The sequence below is a fragment of the Carex rostrata genome, chromosome 1 (assembly GCF_964058835.1).
Source record: "Carex rostrata chromosome 1, lpCarRost1.2, whole genome shotgun sequence".
Classification (NCBI taxonomy): domain Eukaryota; kingdom Viridiplantae; phylum Streptophyta; class Magnoliopsida; order Poales; family Cyperaceae; genus Carex; species Carex rostrata.
This window is the reverse complement of record NC_135918.1, coordinates 13,965,747-13,987,942: the sequence shown is the minus strand read 5'-3', so window position 1 is coordinate 13,987,942 and position 22,196 is coordinate 13,965,747. Positions and strand designations below refer to the sequence as shown.

Genomic DNA, 22,196 nt, shown 5'->3' with positions numbered 1-22,196 from the left:
TCAGATCAACTTGTGTGAGATAAGTTACAAAATAAATTAAGATTTAATTAGTACTCACACCTTGTCTTGTAACTTATGACATCCCAAAAATAATTTTAGCCATTTTATTTTTGGAAAGCATCATCCTTGACAGATGGCACTCAAACACCTTCACATTCAAATGCGTCCTTTTAGCAAGAAAAAAAAAACCATAGATGCATTTATTGAATTCTCAATAATTCTCTGGTTCTTGCAAAAAATGTAAAAGCCCCAATAACAAGCTACTATGGTGGGCCCTCTCCTACAACAACTTAATTAAATATAGTTTTTAAGGCACATGGTCTCTACATAGGGCCGGTCCCGAAATTTTTGGGGCTGGAGCGGGAGAAAAATTTTGGACTCTTTATATATACAAATTTTTTTATATGAAACCATATGCCTATTAAGTCATTTTTGCATTTGCAAAGTCCAAACAGTCGATCCGAACTGTTCAATATGATATTCATATTAAAACGTGCTTGGAGACCAAATTTTACATTTTTTTTTTGAATTTTTTTACTATTTTTTTTAAGATAGGTAGAAAATCCATTGATTCAGAAGATTTTGAACCATAAAAAACAATGATTTTCTACCTATCTTAAAAATAGTAAAAAAAATGTAAAATTTGGTCTCCGAGCACGTTTTAATATGGATATCATGTTGAACGGTTTTGATCGACTATTTAGACTTTTAAAATGAAAAACAACATAAAAGCATATGGTGTTAAAGTATTTATAGAAGCGATTAGCTGGTCTGATTTTTTATTAATATGTCAATAAATCATACTTATTTATAAAAAAATTTGAGCCATTTATACATACAAAATTTGAGCCTTAATATTTTATTTATTTTTAATATATACAATATATTTTTTTTATATATACACAAACATTTTCATTTTTGGGGCCCAGGGCGGTCGCCCTGGCTGCCCAGCACCAAGGCCGGCCATGTCTCTACACATAAATTAAACCCTCTATCACAAAAAAGAAAATTTAATCTTGGTAGGCACATGATATTTTATTAAGAGGGGGTTCAAATGCCTTCATTTTTTGTGCCTCCATCATACCTCCATTTTTATAAACTTTAATAACTCAAAATTCAAATCTTAAAATTCAAAATAAAACTATTGGATATGAACTACAACATTTTTATCTATGCACGTATAAAAAATTATATCATTTCAACTTTGTTTTGGTTGTCATCTTGAACTTGTAAAAATGTATACTAATGTGGATAATTTATAGACGTTGATTGTTTAACTTATTGATTCATATAAAAGCAAAATCAAAATGTAATAATTTTTTATGGGTACACAGAGAAAATAACATAGATTACATCCAACGGTTTTATTTTGACATTTAAGTTTTAAATTTTGAGTTATTTAATTTTTTAAAAATAGAAGCATCATAGAGGCACAAAAAATGGAGACATTTGAACCCTCCTCTTTTATTAATGCAACTACTGATAAGTTATAACAACAGAAGATACTGTACTTGGTCTTTTATTATTAACTTCCATTTGAGGAAAGAAAAATTGTAAATGTAAATATGGAATTGATGAAGGAAGCTTAAGTGAAAGTCTGAGAGAGTTTAATTAGTGGGACCCACAAGTCAGAAGGAAGGACGAGTTCCTAAAAGTCAATTGATTTTGAAATTACAAAAACTTGAATATTTTTGTTTGCACATGTTACATATATCTTCTTCTTTTTTAAATAGTTAAAATGAGAAATTTATAAATTTAAATGAGTTCTAAACTTCTTTTCTAAAAGTAATAAATTAGATAATATTGTAAGTTTTAAAATTTAAAAGGGTAAATATGATTAGATTTTGAACTGCATAAACGAAATTCCTCCTCCATTTATGTACATCTTGTGACTTGTGTGGGTTGGGTGCATATTTACATTTTTGAAATATATTATTTAACAATAATATAAAAATGTCCATAAATCAGAATAACATAAAAAGAAAGATCATTTCATTAAAATTAAGACCAACTCATGTGAGATAAGTTACAAAATAAATTAAAATTTAGTACTCAACTTGCTGTGTAACTTAATTAATGACACCCCCAAATAGAGATGCTACTTATTCACCTTCACATTCAATTGCCTCCTTTTAGCAAGAAAAAAAGCCATACACACATTCAATGAATTCTCAATAACTCTTCTTCTTGCAAAATAAAATGTAACAGATCCAATAGCAAGCTGCCATGGTGGGCCCTCCCCTACAAAAAGTTGATTTAATACCTTTTTTTAAGCCACATGGCCTCTATATAACCATATGACCATATCATATCAGTTAATAAAAGGTGCTAAGAACCATCTACGACAAAAAGTTAAATTTAATATCTATATATGTAGGCACATAGTCTTTTATTAAGTGATATATGATAAGGAAAGATACTGTACTTGGTCATTTATTGATTTCCTTTTATTAAAATTTCCCTAGGAAAATTTATTAAGCCCTTGCATTTAATTCAGTTAAAAACAAAACTGCAAAATAAATGAAGATTTTGAAGAGAGAGATTAATAAATCCAATGATTTGATGGAACTTCAAAATCCCTCACAAAATTAAATGTCTTCATCTGGTTAGTGGATAATAATTAAATTTTGATCAAAGCTACTCTTAGTAAAAGGGGTTGGCAAGGAAATATACAATGCCATTCTGTTTAGTAACATAAAAATATTATCACTTGTTTGTGACATGTTCACAGCTTGTGCAGAATGCTAGATTATCTGACAAGATAGGAATTCAGTGTGCTGTAATGCACATCTAAAACACTTAGAAATGTAGTTGTTCAAAGAAGTGCACATTTGAAACAGCTAGAAATTATCTAGTTGTTCTAATTGATTCTTTGTTATATCTGTGGCCAAAAAGTGTGGAAGATATTGTGAAACAAATGATGGGAGAGTGGATGCCCGTTAGATGGATGAAATCTCTATATACAAATGGTACCGGCTGAGGAGCAGCTGGTACAGACACTGCTAAGCATACCAATGATAACTTAAAAAGTTTAATCTTAAAAAAAAACAAGAGGAAATGTTCCTCTGACAAAACTTAAAAACAAAAGAAATGCTCTTAACGAAACAAAGTAGGACTTGTGTTAAGAGTACTAATAGGTTATCTGTAATTGGTTCAAGTTAATCTCTTTTTCATTTTTTTTTTTTAAATTTTGAACCTTTCTATTTCCATTGAATTGTTAATTATTAACTTGAAAATCTGTGAATTGGGGGATGCTGGGACCGAATTGAATATGTGCAAATTTGTGTCGGTTTCACAAGATTATGGACCAGTGAATTTTGAAGGAAGCTAACAGTGGAAAAGAGGAATATAGATAGAATATACAAACAATTCAATTAATCCATCAGATCAACGCAAGATAATTTTGGAAATTTTATTTGCTATAATTCATAGTTAGGCACTGTTTTTCATTCTTTTGTGTTTTTGCAACAAAATTAATTAATGAATACTGAAGTGCCAGGTGATACTTGAATGGTACGGTTTTTTGTTTGATGGAGAAATGAAGCCCTAAATAGGTTGTTATTCTCCATAATTGTTCAATTTAGTGCAAATTCCTGCTAGAGTTATGCAATTCAGGCTTGATAAGCCTTCAATTGAGCAATTTCAGCTGAAGCGAGTTTCAGTTGTGCTCAGTTTAACCAAATTGAGTATTTAGTTAGTCTTACTTATGCTATTCAGCACTTAACAACCTATGAGACTATTGAATTGATGATCAGGCTGGAGTAAGTGGTGCTTAAATTTTTCTCAAGTTTCATTTATGGCAATCTTTGTTTGTACAATTAGTTTTTTTTTTTTTTTAAACCAAAATAGGTAATACAGCTGTTTGACTGGTACCACCTATGGTACAAGTAACGAAGTCCAACACAAACACAAAACATCAACATAATAAGCAAACTAATCCTTGCAAAGTAAGGAAAATACTAAATATGAAAATATGCAATAAAGCCCCTAAAAATATGAAATTTCCAAGGGCACCAACTGATGAGACTACGAGCCAACTTCGTCTTCCAAAACCATCTCTTCTTCATTCATATGGATTGAAACCTGTCCATCCCTTGCTAGCGAGAAAAATTCAAGAAGAAACATAATTGTGGATTCAATGCTGAGGAAGGAATTGGTTGCTGTATTGGGTTTGAGTTTCTTTTATATTTACTGAGTTCTTAATTTCGAGAGGTTGAACAATGATTTTGTAAACAAATTTATTTATTATAAACTTGGTAGCAACTAGTAAGCAATTTCCAAAAAATAAAAACTGTTCATCCCCCATGAAAATTACCATGGTAGTTCCTATTAGGTCCTTTAAATCAGATCCTATCAGGTCCTTTAAAGTTACCATGGTAGTTCCTCCACAATATTAGTGCAAGAGAAGAAGATAAATCTGATTTTTAATGAGAAGCCCAAAAAAAAAGCAAGAGCTAATATTTTGAAACCTATAACCTGGATATCTTGTATAGTACCATTTCTAAAAAGTACTCTATATCACTATATATATCCATATATTACAAAAAACAAGAATCACACATTTCACATGATTCGGCAGAAGCACTTGCATACTTGTACGTAGAAAATCATAGGCATGTAGGCAAGTGCTTCTGCTGATTCATGCAAAACCTTAGAGACAGGCACTTCAATTCATATCAGAAAGGTTCATTGGTGCTAATGTGAGGAAAATTCCATATTATTCGTTGATCAAGGGTTCTAATTTAAATGAACTGTGGATTCAACCTTAGGAGATATCGTTGGAGAAAACACCGAATTTTGATAGAAGTTGTTTGTTGGGTATGGTGAGATTGAGGTGAGAATATAGGTTGTATGAAAGAGGAAGAGAGAAAGGCACTTGGCAAGAAATAACGGTGAGGTGAGAAGGAGAAGAAGCTTGGATATAAATAGACAGGAGGTTTGGCACATCGTGTAGGTCACGTGCAACCACGTGACTTAACCCTGGAGGAAGATGAAAATTTATTTGACACACCAGATATAATTGAAATATTAATTTTAGCTCTTTGGAGGAGGGCTAAAATGCTCTATTGCTTCATAAAATATCTCAATATCTTTATTTTTAATTTTAAAATTTAAACAAAAATATTCGAACCGCTCAACATATTATCCATGTTAAAATGTACTTAGAGATCAAATTTTATATTTTTTGTTATTTTTTTGTTATTTTTAAGATAGATACAAAATCAATGTTTTTCATAATGTGAACCATCTAAAAACAATGATTTTGTACTTATTTTAAAAATAGTAAAAGTTTCAAAAATGTAAAATTTAATCTCGAAGCACATTTTAACGTGGATATCATGTTGAGCGGTTCAGATATTTTGTTTGGTCTTTGAAATCAAAGATAAAGATGTTGAGATATGATTGAAACAGGATGTAATAGGGCATTTGAGCCTTTCTCTTTATTTAGACATTTAAAAAAAAAAAAAAACCGAATCGTTAATTGTTAATTCAATTTCTTAGAATTTATATACAAATTTCAATCCTTAGTCATAAGAAATGTTTAATATGTATCTAAACTCTAAATAATGAACTTAATAATTCAGTTAAGATTTAGGATTCAAATGTCTAAAAGATCCGAATCAATGATTTAGTTTCTACTATGATATAAAAAAAATCACTTTTAATATATTTCTATAAATAAAAAATTATGATTTTCCCCTCCAAATTTATAGCACGTTCAACCCAATGATAGGTTGTCATTGATAGTTCAGTACTACAGTGTTATTTTGAGTGGTTCATACAAATCACACAATTACCTTTTTATATCATTGTTACAACAATTTTTTCCTTCTCATTTAATTTAGAGGTACCATGTGTAAATTAATATAGAGAAAAGAAAACGAAAAATTATATAATTGTTGGAATGCATGATCATTGACTTACATTGCTATTATATAATTGTTTTAATGCTTTTAATTGTTACTGTGGTAAGGCTCTGTTATTGCACTTGTTGGGATTGCTAAGTTTGCATGCTACTGTTTGTATGATACTGTGTTGTATTGGGACGTCGTCTGGGATAGCGCGTTGGGCTATAACAGAGACCTAATTGATGTAAACCTTTCAATTTTCAATATATCACACCTGGCAGCGTCTGCCTGGCTTTATTCAAAAAAGAAAAGAAAAGAAAAGAAACAATAGTGCCTGCCCAATATGCCCTCTAATTAACTAGTGTTCTATTTGGTTTCCAATTTCCTATATCCGGTTGCTCAAAATCTTATATTTGGAGTTTTGATCAATTATTCTGCAAGACCCTGTTACAAATGTGGTATATATGTTATATTGACAGTAAATTTGACCATGATGATCAATTAAACAGTTGTCAAAATAACAAATGAGATTAGTGATATTTTCTCTAACAGTTCCCAAAATGAGATTAGTGCATATTTGGGGGTAGTTATGTTAATTGCTATCAGTAAACAAATAATATCCACAAAAGATGGTAATAAATAGTCTGATTGGAAAGAAAAACAAAACAAAACTGGTAACTATGCTATTATTTAATTTAGGTCAAAATTAAACAGAACTACAAATATCCACAACTAATTAAATTTGTCTTTCCTTACCTTTAAATGTTAAACGTTTGAAATAAAAGTAATTTCCGAAGTATTATTTTTGAATTGTTAAACGTGATCTCCACATAAAATGTAATTTGGGACTGAATTTTATATATTTTTTTAGAAACTTTTTTCTAATTTTTCAGATAGTCAGAAAATTATTACTTTCGAATAGTTCAAAAAATTTAGATCAAATAATTTTCTACCAATCTAAAAACTAGTAAGAAATTCTAAAATATTTTCAAACCACGAATTGATCCGTAATATATTATCATAGCCTCACTCTTATAAGTATATATGTTAAATTGTTTAGGGTTTAATTTAGGGTTTAATTATCCAAATAAAAAATATTATCATAGCCTCACTCTTATAAGTATGTTAAATTGTTTATTCATCGTTCGTTATTTATACACTATATAAATAACAAAATCTAAAGCTCGAAAATTCGGGCAAACCAAGAAAGTGTTAAGGCGCAGAGTTTTATGAGTTGAGTTTCAGGAAAATATACACGTGTAAAAAAAAAAAAAGGTAATACAAATAACGTGCCAATACATACAAATTGCATTTCATGCATACACTATATAATATATGTAGCCGGTTCATGCAAAAATAAACAGACAAATAACTCATTTATTAGTTTTGCATATAATTTATTTCAATCACGCAAAATTCATGATATGCATGGTATAGGTTTAGCTTGGTATTATAAATATAGGTTCGATAATATTTGAGTTGAATATAGATACAAGTTTTATCAAAAAATTGGGAAGTAAAGAAGAAAAAAGTGTGTACTATATAAAGATATTCTATTCAACAAATAATAAAATAAGATATTTGAGGAAAATCAATAAAATAGTTAAAAAAAGATTTTGGTGCAATAATAAAAAACTATGGAACAAAAAAGCATTTAATTAAAGAAGTAATTCATGTACGAGGGAGAGTCTTCTTAAAATTTTCAATATACGCAATAGTTGTGATAAAATTATATTATAAATAATGTTAGAAAAAATGTGACAAACACTAGAAAAATATTATTTTTAAAGATAAATGCAAAATTAAGGAACTCTTAAATTATTGAGTTTGAATAATTTGATCTTTTAAAACATTGAAAGTAAATAAAAAAAAAAAAAAAAGAATGAAGATTTTATATTGACTTGATACAATGTAAGATTCAAATGCTTTTATTTTATTTTAACTTTATTATACACTAGTGACTTCTGTTGCAGCTACGCCGCAACTGTTTTGTTGAGGTTTTATATATGTTCGATTGTTTTTGTTGGAAAATATTCTTTCTGAGCAGTGCAAGTGTTTTCCTTAGCACTTATGTGACACGTTTCTCTGAGCAGTTTAATAAACTTTGACATGTTCTTCTATTAGTTGGCATTAATCTTGTAAATATTTATTTCATTTATTTTGTAATAAACTTTGACAGGTTCCGAAGAAATATGTTAAATTTATGGTTGTTTTCTATATTTCAATAATATGGAGTTACATTAAATTTTTTTGTTTTGCAAATTTATTTTATTTTGTGAAAGTTACAAATTTATTGTAAGTTCTATTCAAAATCAATTTGTTACCCACTAATTTCAATAAGTAATGATTATTAGATAAGTACATAATGCTATTTCATTTCATGAAATCATTAGATCAATAATCTAATGCCCTTCCAGAAATCACTAAATTATCTGCGTGTAGGCAGTGTGGTTTCTGTTGGTGTTTTTGTGGTTCTTGACTTTTGGCCTCTGAACATTCCCAGATAGGTCGCGATAGCCTTCTAGATCTTCTTTTGTTACCTAAACATCATCGTGAGATAAAGCATGACCGGTTTGAGATGGAAGAAGTTAAATTTGCTTGCTAAAGTGTTTTACCAGTACGGCATATTCAGTGAAGGAATGAACAGCTTGCGATGGATGTTGGATTTAGTTGCTAAAAATCTCATGCTACCTAGATATGATGGCAAATAGGGAAATTGTATTAATCAGTAATAATTGTTACGATAAATAATAATAACAGCTAATGAGACAAGTGTACACCGTCACAACAAGTTAAATTAGACCAGAGGCGGAGGGATATTGAAGGTATGGGGGTCAATTGACCCCCATTTAATTTCAATTTTTTTTATAATTATACACAATATTCTATGTAGTTTTGAGTAAAATGGTGTAAATATGTAAATTTGACCCCCATTCGTAGTAGAAAAATTCTATATGATTGACCCCCATTCACATTTGACCCCCATAACTCGAAAGTCTGGCTCCGCTCCTGAATTAGACAGTTGAGAACTAAGCTGACATGATCTCTCTCCCATTTTTTTTTAAGCACAGAAGAAAATTAAACACATAACACCATATTTCTGAAAAAGCCAAGGCCGCCATAATTACTTTCAGTGGTATAGAACCATGTTGACTGTGCAATTATGGAATCACTGGTACTGCATGCTGATGATGGTGGTAATTGGAGGGAATTTTTTTTTTAAATGATTTGTTGGACTGAACTAAAATGATAAGAATGCTAACAATTTTTATTTTTTGAAATACTGTGTCCTCTGTAAGAGCCCGTTTAAAATGTACGAATAGTCCCATGAAAAAGTTTTGCTAATCACAAATTCATATTCTTACCATGAGTGTGTCATTGTACATGAATACTGTGCAACCCAAGACTGCTCTGTCAGTATATTTACCCAATTGATATGATTGGTTTATGAGGTTTATACATGTAATTACCCCTAAACTTAGTGGCAGATCTAGAGAATTGATATGCCACATATGGAATACTGATATGAAATTCTTTGCAATCGAACCTCTGCATCGGTATTGTAGAGAGTAACTTACTTATCGATGAAGAGGACCGACAAGGAAGGAAGAATGACAGCAAGCGGAACAGTTAGGTAGAAGATTGCTGAAGTTGGAAGTACACTGTTAATTGTAAAATATAATCACTGATGGGAAGAAATTTTGATTATTCTTGAAAGTATGAATATCTTAATACAAGCTAGGTTGCATGTGGAGTGATAATATTTTAAATAATGATGTCAAATATTCACTTTATGTAACCTGATATAAAATAATTGCTGATACAATTTTTGCTAAATAAATGAATGACACTTGTTGATACAAATATGATGATTGAGAATCTTATCGTTTACGTACCAAAAATAAGAAAAATTAAAGAATTAATTAAAAATTTAACATCTATTTTAATTATATGGATATCTAAAATTGTTATATTGCATATTGCACATATATTATATTCGATCATATCCAAACTTTTATTCTTACGTTTATAGATTTAATTAGAAGATATATGAATATATGTTTAATATTTGGCAGATAAGATCTCATTTTATAACATTTTAAATGAGAATGATTATGATATGGACTTGAACCGTAAGATTTTTTATAAAAACTATTTGCTAGCTATTGCCTAAAAATACTTTTGTAATTTTTTAATGATTTTCCTCAAATATCTTATTTTATTATTAGATCAATAAAATTGTATAAAATATCATTATATTGTAAGGACTTGTTTTTCGTTCTCTCTCTCTCTCTCTCTTTTGATAAAAACATATCTATATATATTCACCTCAAATTTGGTCAGACCTATATCAATAGTTCAAACTAAATATACTATATATATGCATATCATCAAATTTGTGTGATTGAAACAAATTATATGCACAACTAATAAATGAGTTACTCTTGTTGGCATTATATTTCACCTTTTATTTTTGCATGAACCGGCTACGTTAGATAGTGCATGAAATGCAATTTGTTTGTGTTGGCACATTATTTTCATTGCTTTTCTTTGACACGTGTATAATTTTCTCAGCACATTTTTGGGCTGCCCGAATTTTATAATATTTACAGCCCGCTCCATGTAGAGAGAATATACCGAATTTAACCCATAAAAATCTAATAAAATATTGTATTCCAACACATCCATATTTTTGAAATATGGGGGAGATATATGCATGGACGGGTCCGGATTCCTAAAGTAATTTAAAATTTTAGTTTTAATTTGATATGTTTGTTCAGTCTAAGTTAGAATTCACATGATTTTTATAATATTCGTAAAAAATATTTTTCTTTTTGGAAAAAAAATGTGAATCAAGCCCACATTTGATTTCATTAATATAGTTACAAGAGTTTTGTAACAAGTACACAGTAGAGGAAAAATAAAATCTAATAAAATAAACAAGAAAGAATGAAAATGGTTTAAGAGATTTAGTACATAAGAACTCAATTTATTTTGACTAAAGCGGCTCCAGCTTCAATCTGCCCTTCCTCACGGCTTACCAGTATGCTGTTAATTTTCACCCATTATCGCGCGTGTACCTCCCTGTACCCTGAACTTGTACCAGTAACACTGTTTTCCGCCGAACCACCTAAACCTGTACCAGTACTGGTACCTGTACTAGTAGCATTGTTCTCTGGCACACCACCTTCAGTCCGTCAGTTCTGGCGCTGGTAAGCTGCTGTCATACCTCTGTTGAGTCCTCCATGAATTGTGTGCTCGTTGAATCTAATTAAGCTGCCACATAATTGCCTCCATCAATACACATCATGGTTCTTACATGAATCTGTGAAGCACCGTGTGCACCGCTCTCTACACAAAACAAACTACATAACGAGAAGCGCTCCTTTCTATAGCAGCTGATCAAGTCGTCCCACCTTGTCTTCATTTGTTATTTCTAGCTGTTCTTGAAATTATGTGCACCAAAATTTGTTGTATTTTGTCGAAGATCAGGTCACATCCTCTAAGGTAACAGAAATTTTGAGTTTCAATTAATCACAGATTCACAGACTGTCAATCCGGTCTATTAGTATACAATGAATGGACCGGATTCAAACCAAAAATTATGTTGACATGAATTCTGTTGAAGATTGCATCGCCCCACACACAAATAAATATGACTATATGAGCCACTGATTCTTTCAAATTTAAATCTGACTTGCCAAAGTATCAAGTGACTATTGTTGATGGTACGCCGACACTATTGCTATTTCTAAACGTACCAATATTATCAACAGAAATATTAGTTAAAATACTGTCAAAAACACTTATACTTTACGAATAGTAATGAATTTTTGTAGTAGATCCAACTACACATAAAACCAACAAATTCGGATCCATAACATACGTAACTAAAATCTTGAGTTTAGATCCAGACCGTCCGATCAGAATCCGGACAAATCCAGTCTGAGTTAGTATGTAAATAGTCCATTAATATTCGTGCAGAAGCAGATCCAACGGTCCAGATCTAAACTCAAAATTTAAGTTAACTCAGGTGATATGAATTCTTCTTAGTTTTTAGTTTGTTTCGTTACGAGCTCTCCCTCCAATTTAAAACAAGGTCCATGTAGAGCCCATAAAAACAATGGAAGCAATGAAAAAGAAATTAAACGAGCCCATGTAGAGCCCACTACCCCACACGAGTTTAGATCTAGTGCGGTACCCTCCGTGTATAATGAGATCTACATCGTCCTTTTTAACCTGGCACGAATCTCAAAGTGGACCTTTACGATCCATATAGGTACCGAAATAATTTTTGTTTGGTTGGAAACTCATTCTACCAGATGCGGTACAAAAATCTTCGAATACGTTTTTTCCTTGTTAAAATTCATAAAATTATATATACTCTTTGGAATTTCTAACACACTGAAATTTATCCAATTTATTATCATTTCTTTTCTGTTAGAACTCCCTTAAATTTATAAATTTGTTATTTATAAATGAGTGAGGCTACAATAATAATGCATAGCATACACTGGTTCTATATTTTTGTTTTCTAGTTTTACTATCGATTCAAACTGCTCAACATTATCTCTATATAAAATATTGTTGAGGATCAAATATTATTTTTTTGTCATAATTTGCTTATTATTTTTTTAGACATGCGTAAATCACTTGATCTAAATATTGTAGATCATTTGAAATTAGTGATTTTCTATCTATTAAAAAATAGTAAAAAAATAAAAAATATATATTCATATGAAAATCATAACAATATAAAATAAACATTTTTAAAAGACTCAGATTGTAAATATTTTAAAACACACTATTGATAAAAGGGTTTTTAATCTAGACTTAACGGATCAGATCCGTTCGGTTCAGATTTGAACGAACCCGGATCCATAAAAACAGGTCCTTCTTTTACTTCAAAGCAGTGTTATAAAAAATGTCTATTTAAATCGATTAATTATTGACGGTGACTAAATCGTCATGAATTTTTTCGATTAATCAGCTAATTATTTTCAATTAATCGCTTGGCGGTACCAATACCGCTGTTTACAGCAATGCTTCAAAGCAGCGGAAAGGAAAGGAATCGCCGTTTAAACTTTAAACAGGTTAATTGAAGGAGCGGGGTGTTTCCAATCATCCAATGGGCATTGGACCAAATTCCGTCCAACGCCTTCTTCTAGTCGTTCGATTCTTATCAAAATCCGTGTGAAAATAAAACATTTAAATCATCCACGAATCTGTATAGATCTCACAAATCTAAATGGATCTAACGGCCCAGAACGGAAGTTGGACATAATTTGATCCTTCGCTCCAGTTTGATTACTGTCTTGCTCCCGAGTGCCGACGGGTAAAGATTTTAACAGAGTAGTTTTCACTTAATGCAGCGAACTAACTATAGAATTAAAACAGCATTGCATTTTATTTATGCGCTACATAAAGCGGAAACTACTCTGTTAAAATCATTACCCATCCCGACCTTCGCCCCTTGAACTCGAAAAACCCTAGGCCATTTTCTCCAACCTCTCTAATTCCCCTTCCCCCCCGGCGAAAGATACAAATCCCAAATCTCGCTCTCTCAAAGTTTCTCCGATCGCTGGAATCAAGAAAAAATGGTACTTCTGGCATCTTCCCTCAAATCAAATTTCCGATTCTCTATTTACTCTTGCACTAATACGATCCGTACTTGGGGTTTTTTTTATTCTAATTTTAGTCCCTTTTCTCAGTTGCCGCTGTCGCTCTTAAAGACTGCTCAAGGCCATCCCATGGTACGTTGATCTTGCCGCCTTTTCTTCCTCTTCTTGTTTTTTTTCTTGTAATTTGTTGTCTGGTTTGGCAATTTAGGATACCTTTTTTTTATTTATTTTTAGTTGGTGGAATTGAAGAATGGAGAGACTTACAATGGCCACTTGGTAAATTGTGACACTTGGATGAACATTCACCTCCGAGAGGTCATTTGCACTTCAAAGGTTCTTTCTTTTTTCTTTATATCTTATTTTCTTTACTATTCTAACAATAGTGACAAAACCGAGACTTGTGTGGTATCAATTGGTGTGGATTTGGTACCAATTGCAAATTTAATTATCCAGCAACTTGTGTTTTTGGGTTCCTGTAATTATAGGATGGTGATCGATTTTGGAGAATGCCAGAGTGTTACATACGTGGCAACACAATTAAGTATCTTCGAGTTCCTGATGAGGTACAAGTCACAGCTCCTAATTTTGTTCTATTTCTGGTACCAGTAAGAACACAATCAGTTTTTATTATTGTCCAATTATATAACCTAACATGGACTTAGCATGATATTAATTAATGATTGGTTTTAGTAGTACCCTATTGATAATGAACAGTTACCATGGGTAATTGATTGGAAGTACTAGAAAGCCTCATTATAGATCAGAAACAATTGAAAATGATAATCTAATGAAACTCCATGTCATGAGTAACAAGGAAACAAAATACTGTTTTTAACATTACATTTGCTAATTTATACAGGTCATTGACAAGGTTCAAGAAGAAACTACTAAGAACCGTACAGGTTATGTTCTCCTTCATTATTATTTTTAATATTTTTTGTGGTTTTGTTTGCAGTTGAAGTTTGTTAATATTTCTATACTCATTTGTGATATCCGACAGTATATTCATGGATTTTTTTTTCTGAAAATTGGAATGTTTTTGTTTCCTTTAGTTAGTTTAAAGTGTAAATAAACTTGTATTTCTTGGTATCATACCAGTTAGGTTTTAGTATCTCAACTTAAATTTTCATTTTGTGCACGAGTACACAGTCTTAATACAGATGCTCATTGTTAGTCTTCTTTTCAAAAAAGAGTTGTTACATAGTCTTATTCAACTGTGTAAAACACCTTGACTGGAAAAGACCGATGCTTTAATTCACTTAAGTTTTTGAGCGAGGCTATGTTACTATGCATAGCACAGATAGGTCCGTACTACGGCTAAATTTTTTCATTTCCAAAGTCCAAATAGTCTCAATCTGAACCATTCAACATGATCTCCATATGAAAATGTACTTGCGGACTAAATTTTACAACTTTTTAGAATTTTTGTACTATTTTTTTAGATAGGTAAAAGATCACTACTTTTGAATGGTGTAGAGTTTTCAGATCAAGTGATTTTCTACCCATCTAAAAAATTCTAAAAAATATAAAATTAAGGTCTCCAATAACATTTTAATATAGAGATCATGTTGAATAGTTCAGATTGATTGTTTGGACTTTGAAAATGGAGATATTTATCCATAGTACAGACCAATATGCGCCATGCATAGTACCATGGCCTCACTCTTAAGTGTTTTCTCAGTTGTGCAATTGTGTTTGAAATTTTTCTCTGTATATGTATAACTAACGGGTTTGATATATGAAGAGCAGATAGGAAGCCACCGGGTGTGGGACGTGGCAGAGGGAGAGGAGGTGAAATTGTTGGTGCAAAACCCATGAAAGGCGGTATCGGGCGTGGCAGTCAGGATGATGGAAAAGGCGGTAGAGGAAGTGGCAGAGGTGGTGGGCCCGGTAAAGGTGGTCCCAAAGGTACATTCTTGATTTTATTTTTATTCTGTTTCAGAAACACTTTTAAATAAAAACAGCAGATAAAAATTTTAAAAGATAAAATAAAAATTCATTTTATGCAATATTGGTATATACCTGGGGGTATAAAAGCAATACCAGTTTGATGCTGGCCAGATTCTCTCTCTCTCTCTTTGTTTTTTTTTTTTTTTTTTTTGTTGGCTCTTGTTTTATGTTAATTTTAGGTTTGAGTGAGGCTATGGTACTATGCATAGTGCATATTGGTCTGTACCAATATCTTCATTTTCAAAGTCCAAATAATCAGTCTGAACCATTCAATATGAACTCCATATCCAAAAGTACTTGTAGAACAAATTTTATATTTTTTTAGAAACTTTTTAGATTTGCAGAAAATCACCATTCAAAACTAGTGATTTTCTACTTATCTAAAAAAAAATAGCAACAAAATTCTAATAAATGCCAAATTTAGTCTGCAATTACATATTCATATGGAGATCACATTGAATGGTTGACTGACTATTTGGACTTCGAAAACAAAAATATTGATATGTAGTACGGACCAATCTGTGCTATGCATAGTATCATAGCCTCACTCTTTTAGGTTTTATTCTGGCATCATGTACCCATTAGACAATTGGCCAAGGATGGATGCTGTGTTACCTGTAGTGTTTGCAGTTCTGTTGTTCTTGAAACCATATATATGCTACTAATTGAAAAATGATTGCCCTTTTCATATTTTACCTTCAGTTTAACGATCATTTCTTACTTTGTGTTCATATCTGTTGTATTTTGTAATAATTGCGGTGAATATAGGTGGTGGTCGTGGTCGAGGCTAAATATCGACTGGAAAGGAGGCATATCATTATAATTGGATCTATTGGAGAAAGTTAAAAAGAGTTTTGTGTGAGGTTGGTTATGGGTATGTTTGGTTTAAGGGGTAAGTTTGAAATGTTGTGATGGGATGATAGATGTTTAATTAGTTTGTTGTCTTTGGAGGTTATTAAATTTTTCAAGATATAACTGTATGCCTTGTGTATGTGGCAAATGTGATTTTGAGGATTTATGTTTACAAATTATATATGTTTATGCACATCTTCTAGTAGTTTCCCAATTCCCATACATTTTTTTATTAAATTGAGTAGTTAATGAACCTTAAGCACATGTAAGCATGAATCACCTTATTCAAAAATCAAAACCATTGCGTCTCACATTTTCGAAATTTTATGCACGTTCTTTGGAATAGAGGCAATGGTTTGATGGTTGATGTTCTTGTTGACGGGAACAACGACAACGTTTTAAGTTTAGAATTTTGTTTCTGATCTTTTTTGAGAATTTTTTATTATACACATTAAGGTACATTGACAACTGGATAAATTTTCAGGCGACACAATAACATATAATTTTTCTTTAGTTATATAATGTAATAATTACATTGGTGCCATGTCCGGAGTAAATCAAAATTAAAACTTTTTTCATAGTTACATAATATTTGTTGAGATTTTGATCAGAGGGTCCGAATTCAAGTTCAAAATTTGAGGTACTTTAAGGGATCTGAATTGGTCAATTGGTTAGTTCTATGTGCCGTTGGATCAGAACTTTACAGACAGATCTTGAAGAGAATCAGTGCTCACATAGTCATATTTGTTTGTGAGAAAATTGAGAGTTAATATATTAATATAGTTCCAGGATATAATTATTGGACATAAATATTTTTCTTTGACTAGTTAATATTTTAAATAACCTACTTATTAATTACTGCACGCAATCATATAACATAACTTGTTAATTTGAATCCGGATTCATGTATTATATGTTTATGCCGGATTTATCTGATTTCTAGTCAGATGGTCTGTGATTGAAACTAAAAAAATATTGTTATCTTAACAAACTGCAACAAACTTAGACATAAACTTTTTTCTATTACAATAGGAAAAATAATATCAAAATGATTCTAAAATTAATAATTAAATTGAAATATTTATTTTTAAAAATTTGTCCAAGAATTCTAAAATATTTTATCTTAATTGCATGACTTCCTTAATTTAATAACTTTCTCAAACAAGTTGGATTTGGAAACAGAGATTTATTACAGAATGAGTAACGATACATCCAAAAATAATTTAAATTTTAAATATATTTATTAAGTTTCCTTTTATTTTTTTACAGTCCAAATTAACCAATTTCATCTAGGATAAGATTCAAAACTCTAAATATTTTCAACTTATATACTCAATTCTGTTTATATATATTTTATTGATTTTTCTCAAATATCTCATTTTATTATAATTTAATAAAACTGTATAAAATATCATTATATTGTACAGACTTAGTTTTTCTCTACTTCTCAAATTTCTTTTATTAACATATCTATATTCAACACAAATTTTGTGAAATCTATATCTACCGTTCAAGGTAACATATATTATATATATGCATATCATCAAATTTGTGTGATTGAAACAAATTATATGCACAACTAATAAATGAGTTACTCGTGTTGGCATTGTATTTGACTGTTTATCTTTGAATGGTGTATGTCTGAAATGCAATTTGTATGAGTTCGCACATTATTTTTTTTTTTTTTTGTACGTGTATATTTTTCTGAAGCTCAACTCATGAATTATGCATCTTAACACTTTCTAAGGCTGCCGAATTTTGCAAGCTTTACAGCCCGCTCCATATAGAGAATCTACCGAATTCAAACAACAAAAATCTAATAAAATATGTTATATTCCAATACAACAATTTCTGGAAATAAAACATGGGATAGACAAAATTTGTAGTCATTGCTGAAAAGCTTATTTTTTTTTCAGAGATCTTGTGGGACCCATAGGTCATTCAAGACTTTACACAATTAATTTTCTCCACCAACAAAAACACCATTATGTGATGGCCCAAAAGGCCAGGCCCAACAACTTTCAACCTTTATTCCGGGATTCCTTCTCAGCCCAAAATAACACCGCAGGCTTTCATATCAAAACGAGACAATACGAAAGAAACAGCATATTAATTAAATAACACTGTTGAAAGAAACAGCATATTTCATATCATCATAAAAAAGAATTTGGCTAGTATAACATTAGTGTCACTTCAGCTTATATAACACAAACTCTAAAATCTATCAAATCAACTTCGAACAATTAAATCCAAACCGTTCAAAATGATTTACTTTATGAGTAATGTGTTTACATGCAATTTTTTTATTTTATATTTTTGAGTTATTTAGTATCAAATCAAGTGGTAAAAGTATTGAAAAATTAATGTATTAAAATTAATTTTAAAAATCACACATTTGACCGCTTGACTTGATACTAAATAAATTCGAAAAATTATAAATTTTGCATGTAAATGTACAACTAATGAAGTAGATGGATTTAAACGGTTTAGATTCACCATTTGAAGTTGATTTGATAGGTTTAAGAATTTGTGTTATATAAATTGAAATGACATTGATATTATATTAGCCAAACTCCATAAAAAACGAGACAATGTGAAAGATATATCATTATCAAAACTTCATCTTTTGATTATAAATTAATTTGTCAGAAAACAGAAATTGGTTAATTCATCGAATAAAAAAAATTACCCAAGTAAATTTTCTTACCCAAGTGCCAAGGATGTGTTGTTGGATGAATGGTGAATCTTGCCAAAAGAAGAGCCGAGGCAGCAATAACTGAATCCGTATCACCCCAGGTACCTGAGGTGCAAGCCACAAATCTGGATCATTCTTTTCACGTGGCACGAATCTAAAAGCAGACCCCCTACAGTTCCACCCGGTTTTGGATTGAATTTTATCCAAAACCGGGTGGAACTGTAGGGGGTCTGCTTTTAGATTCGTGCCACGTGAAAAGAATGATCCAGATTTGTGGCTTGCACCTCAGGTACCTGGGGAATACGGACTCGCAATAACCGAAAGCAACGGGATAAATTTTGCATTTAAAAAAAAATGAGGACATAGCTGAATTTTCTTTCTTTTTTTAATACACGAATAAAAATTTCGGTCCTTCCATTCTATCCTTATCCTCCCTCTCCTATTCAACGAAACCGCTCAATGAACTGAACAGGTTCTCTCCTCTTGAAAATCCTGTATCTCTTTATTTGTTTCTTTGTTATTGTGTTTAATTAAGATTAGCACTTTACTGTGGTTCCCTTTCTTTACTTCTGAGTTCTGATCAGCACTTTAGAAAAGGTATTATTTATATAAGCACTGTGAATGTGCTATCCATTTGCTGTCTTAAAAGATGATGCATGTGTCATCTCTTGTCCCCTTCCTTTCCCTTTCACCTTCAGTTTCCCAATCCCAATTCCAATCCCAATCCCAGTCTCAATCCCCATCCACAATTCCATTACCATCTGCTTCTCGTCGTAATTTCCCCCTTTTCTGCTATGCCATCCACCAATCCAAGTTCCCCAACCAACCAAAACCACGACCCTCTAAAACTAATGGCAACACTCTCGGCACGATTCAGAGGAAGTCACAGCAGCAATAGCCACAACATTGTGACCTCAAATATATGCATGCTCAGTTGGCTCTTCAGAACCCTCCAAGCTCAATCATTCCCTACAATCAGTACCTAGACGCCTTGTGTTGAGAATAATTGAAAATACAAGGGTAGAAATGTAAAATAAGAAAAAAAGGGTTAAAGTGTAATTAGAAAAATTAAGTGACTGTACCGTTAGGTACCATGTACCAACGGTAAAGTAGAAATGTAAATGTATAAAAGGTGTCAACCTTCTCTTGTAATATATGCAACAAAAAAATAAAAAGAATATATTTTTGTCTCCTCAAACTCTCATCTCTTTACAAAAATCAACATGGTATCAGAGCTTCAAGCTCGATTCTGATAACCTCATATGAATACTCAATAACCCGATAAAGCTTCAAGCTTCCGATAATCCTCAATACTCTGATAAACTCCAAAAAAAACTGAAACTCATCCAAGTGCCAATTTGGCCATCTAAGTGTTGAGTACACTGTACCAGCCACCGTAACAGTCCATAAAAGAAAAACAGTAAGACTGGTGCAGAAAATCCCAAATCAGATTTTGCTGATTGCATACCAGAAAATCCGAGAAAAAAAAAAAACAACAAAAAAAACCCCATAACCAATATCTTTACCAAAATCTCAAGATCTGTTTGTTTTTCAGATCTATACCAGAAAAGTTCGATCGGATAAACACAAAAAAAAAAAAAAAAAAAAAAAAACCAACATATCAGAAGCATCGTTTTTCAGACCAAAATCGAAAAATAACCTCAAAGCCTATCTGAGAACCAACTTCATGATCCGAGGAAACGCTCCAAACCCTAGCTTCGGTCCGCGTCGAGACTCTAACCTCAAAAATAAATCCGAAAAATGCTCCAATTGCAAAATAGGGAACCACACCCATGACGATTGTTGGTTTCTCCATTCTCATCTCCGACCTAAGTGGTGGAAGGTGGCAGAGAAGGGATACGATCGGACAGGGAGAAAGAATGGCGGAGAGGTAGAGGAAAGAAAAGAGGGGGAGCGTGCTTCCCTGGAAAAAGAAAGAGAAAAAGTGGCTAATAAACCACACATAACCTCTCCATTCGTTAATAAAATGGAGGCGTCCAGTTTATTCGCTGGCGGGTCAGATTCAAGCGGGTCAGGGAGAAATGGGTCAAGTGGGTTGGCCGATCAAATGCGAACCCTTCTCCAACAACTCTCTGTGCTGCTTTCTAATCAGAATCAAATTCACAGCTCATGTGGTATTGTATCTCGCTCTCAAAATTTTAATTTATTTGACCAAATAATTATAGATAGTGGTGCTACGGATCACATGTTTGGAAATGAAAAATTTCTTACCAATTTAAAATTGTCCAAACATAACCAATATGTGTTAGTAGCAAATGGTATGAAAGAAAAAAATTAATTGTGTCGGTGAAATGAATCTTTTCAATAAGAAAATTAACAAAGTTTTATTTTTTAAAAAACTTTCCTAGAAATCTACTTTCCGTAAGACAATTAACACAAGATTTTAATTGTAACGTAATTTTTTCATGTAAAAATGTTGTATTTCAAGACCGGAAAACCGGGAAGAAAATTTGTGAAGGTTTTCTTGAAAATGGACACTATATTTTGGATTTACAAAAAATAAATCTTTGTGCTTCCGCTAAATCTATTAATGTTGATCTTTGGCATAGAAGATTTGGGCATCCCTCCGACAAGGTTTTAAACTATATTTTGGATTGTAAAAATTTAAATTGTACTAATTGTGAGGTTTGCAAGTTAGCAAAACAAACAAAACTTCCTTTTTCTCATTCCAATAGTAAAAGTGAAGCTATGTTTGATTTAATTCATTCGGATGTATGGGGACCGGCCCCAATTGACTCATATAATGGATTTAAATATTTTGTTACTTTTATTGATGATTTTTCAAGAACCACTTGGTTATATCTACTCAAATCAAAAAATGAAGTGTTTAGTAGCTTCAAAGAATTTTTTTGTCTTATAGAAAATCAATTAAATGCTAAACTAAAAATATTTAGGTCGGATAACGGAACGGAATTTGTAAACAAAAATTTTCAAACTTTTTTTAAAGAAAAAGGGATCATACACCAAACTACTTGCATTAATACACCCGAACAAAACGGAGTGGCGGAAAGAAAAAATAGGCATTTATTGGAAATGACAAGAACCTTGATGTTTCAAAGTAATGTTCCAAAGATATATTGGTCGGATGCCATACTTTGCGCTACACACCTAATTAATAGATTGCCAAGTTCAAAATTAGAAAATAAAATTCCATTAGAAATTTTTTATCAACAAAAAATTACCTTTGATCATTTAAAAATATTTGGA

General features: G+C 31.5%; 1 protein-coding gene across 1 annotated transcript; it reads left to right on the top strand.

Annotated features, from left to right (window-relative positions):
• The first annotated feature begins 13,309 nt into the window (after positions 1 to 13,309).
• Positions 13,310 to 16,466, top strand: EMB1644 (Small nuclear ribonucleoprotein family protein). Its single transcript, XM_078308992.1, has 7 exons — positions 13,310 to 13,450; positions 13,562 to 13,603; positions 13,706 to 13,804; positions 13,957 to 14,034; positions 14,331 to 14,373; positions 15,221 to 15,379; positions 16,190 to 16,466. The coding sequence occupies exons 1-7, from the start codon at positions 13,448 to 13,450 to the stop codon at positions 16,210 to 16,212; spliced, it is 447 nt and encodes a 148-aa protein (XP_078165118.1). The 5' UTR covers positions 13,310 to 13,447; the 3' UTR covers positions 16,213 to 16,466.
• The last annotated feature ends 5,730 nt before the right edge of the window (positions 16,467 to 22,196 follow it).

Coding starts and splice junctions, on each gene's coding strand:
- EMB1644 (XM_078308992.1), top strand. Junction 13,805..13,956: donor AGGTCATTTGCACTTCAAAG/GTTCTTTCTTTT, acceptor CTGTAATTATAG/GATGGTGATCGATTTTGGAG. Junction 15,380..16,189: donor CGGTAAAGGTGGTCCCAAAG/GTACATTCTTGA, acceptor CGGTGAATATAG/GTGGTGGTCGTGGTCGAGGC.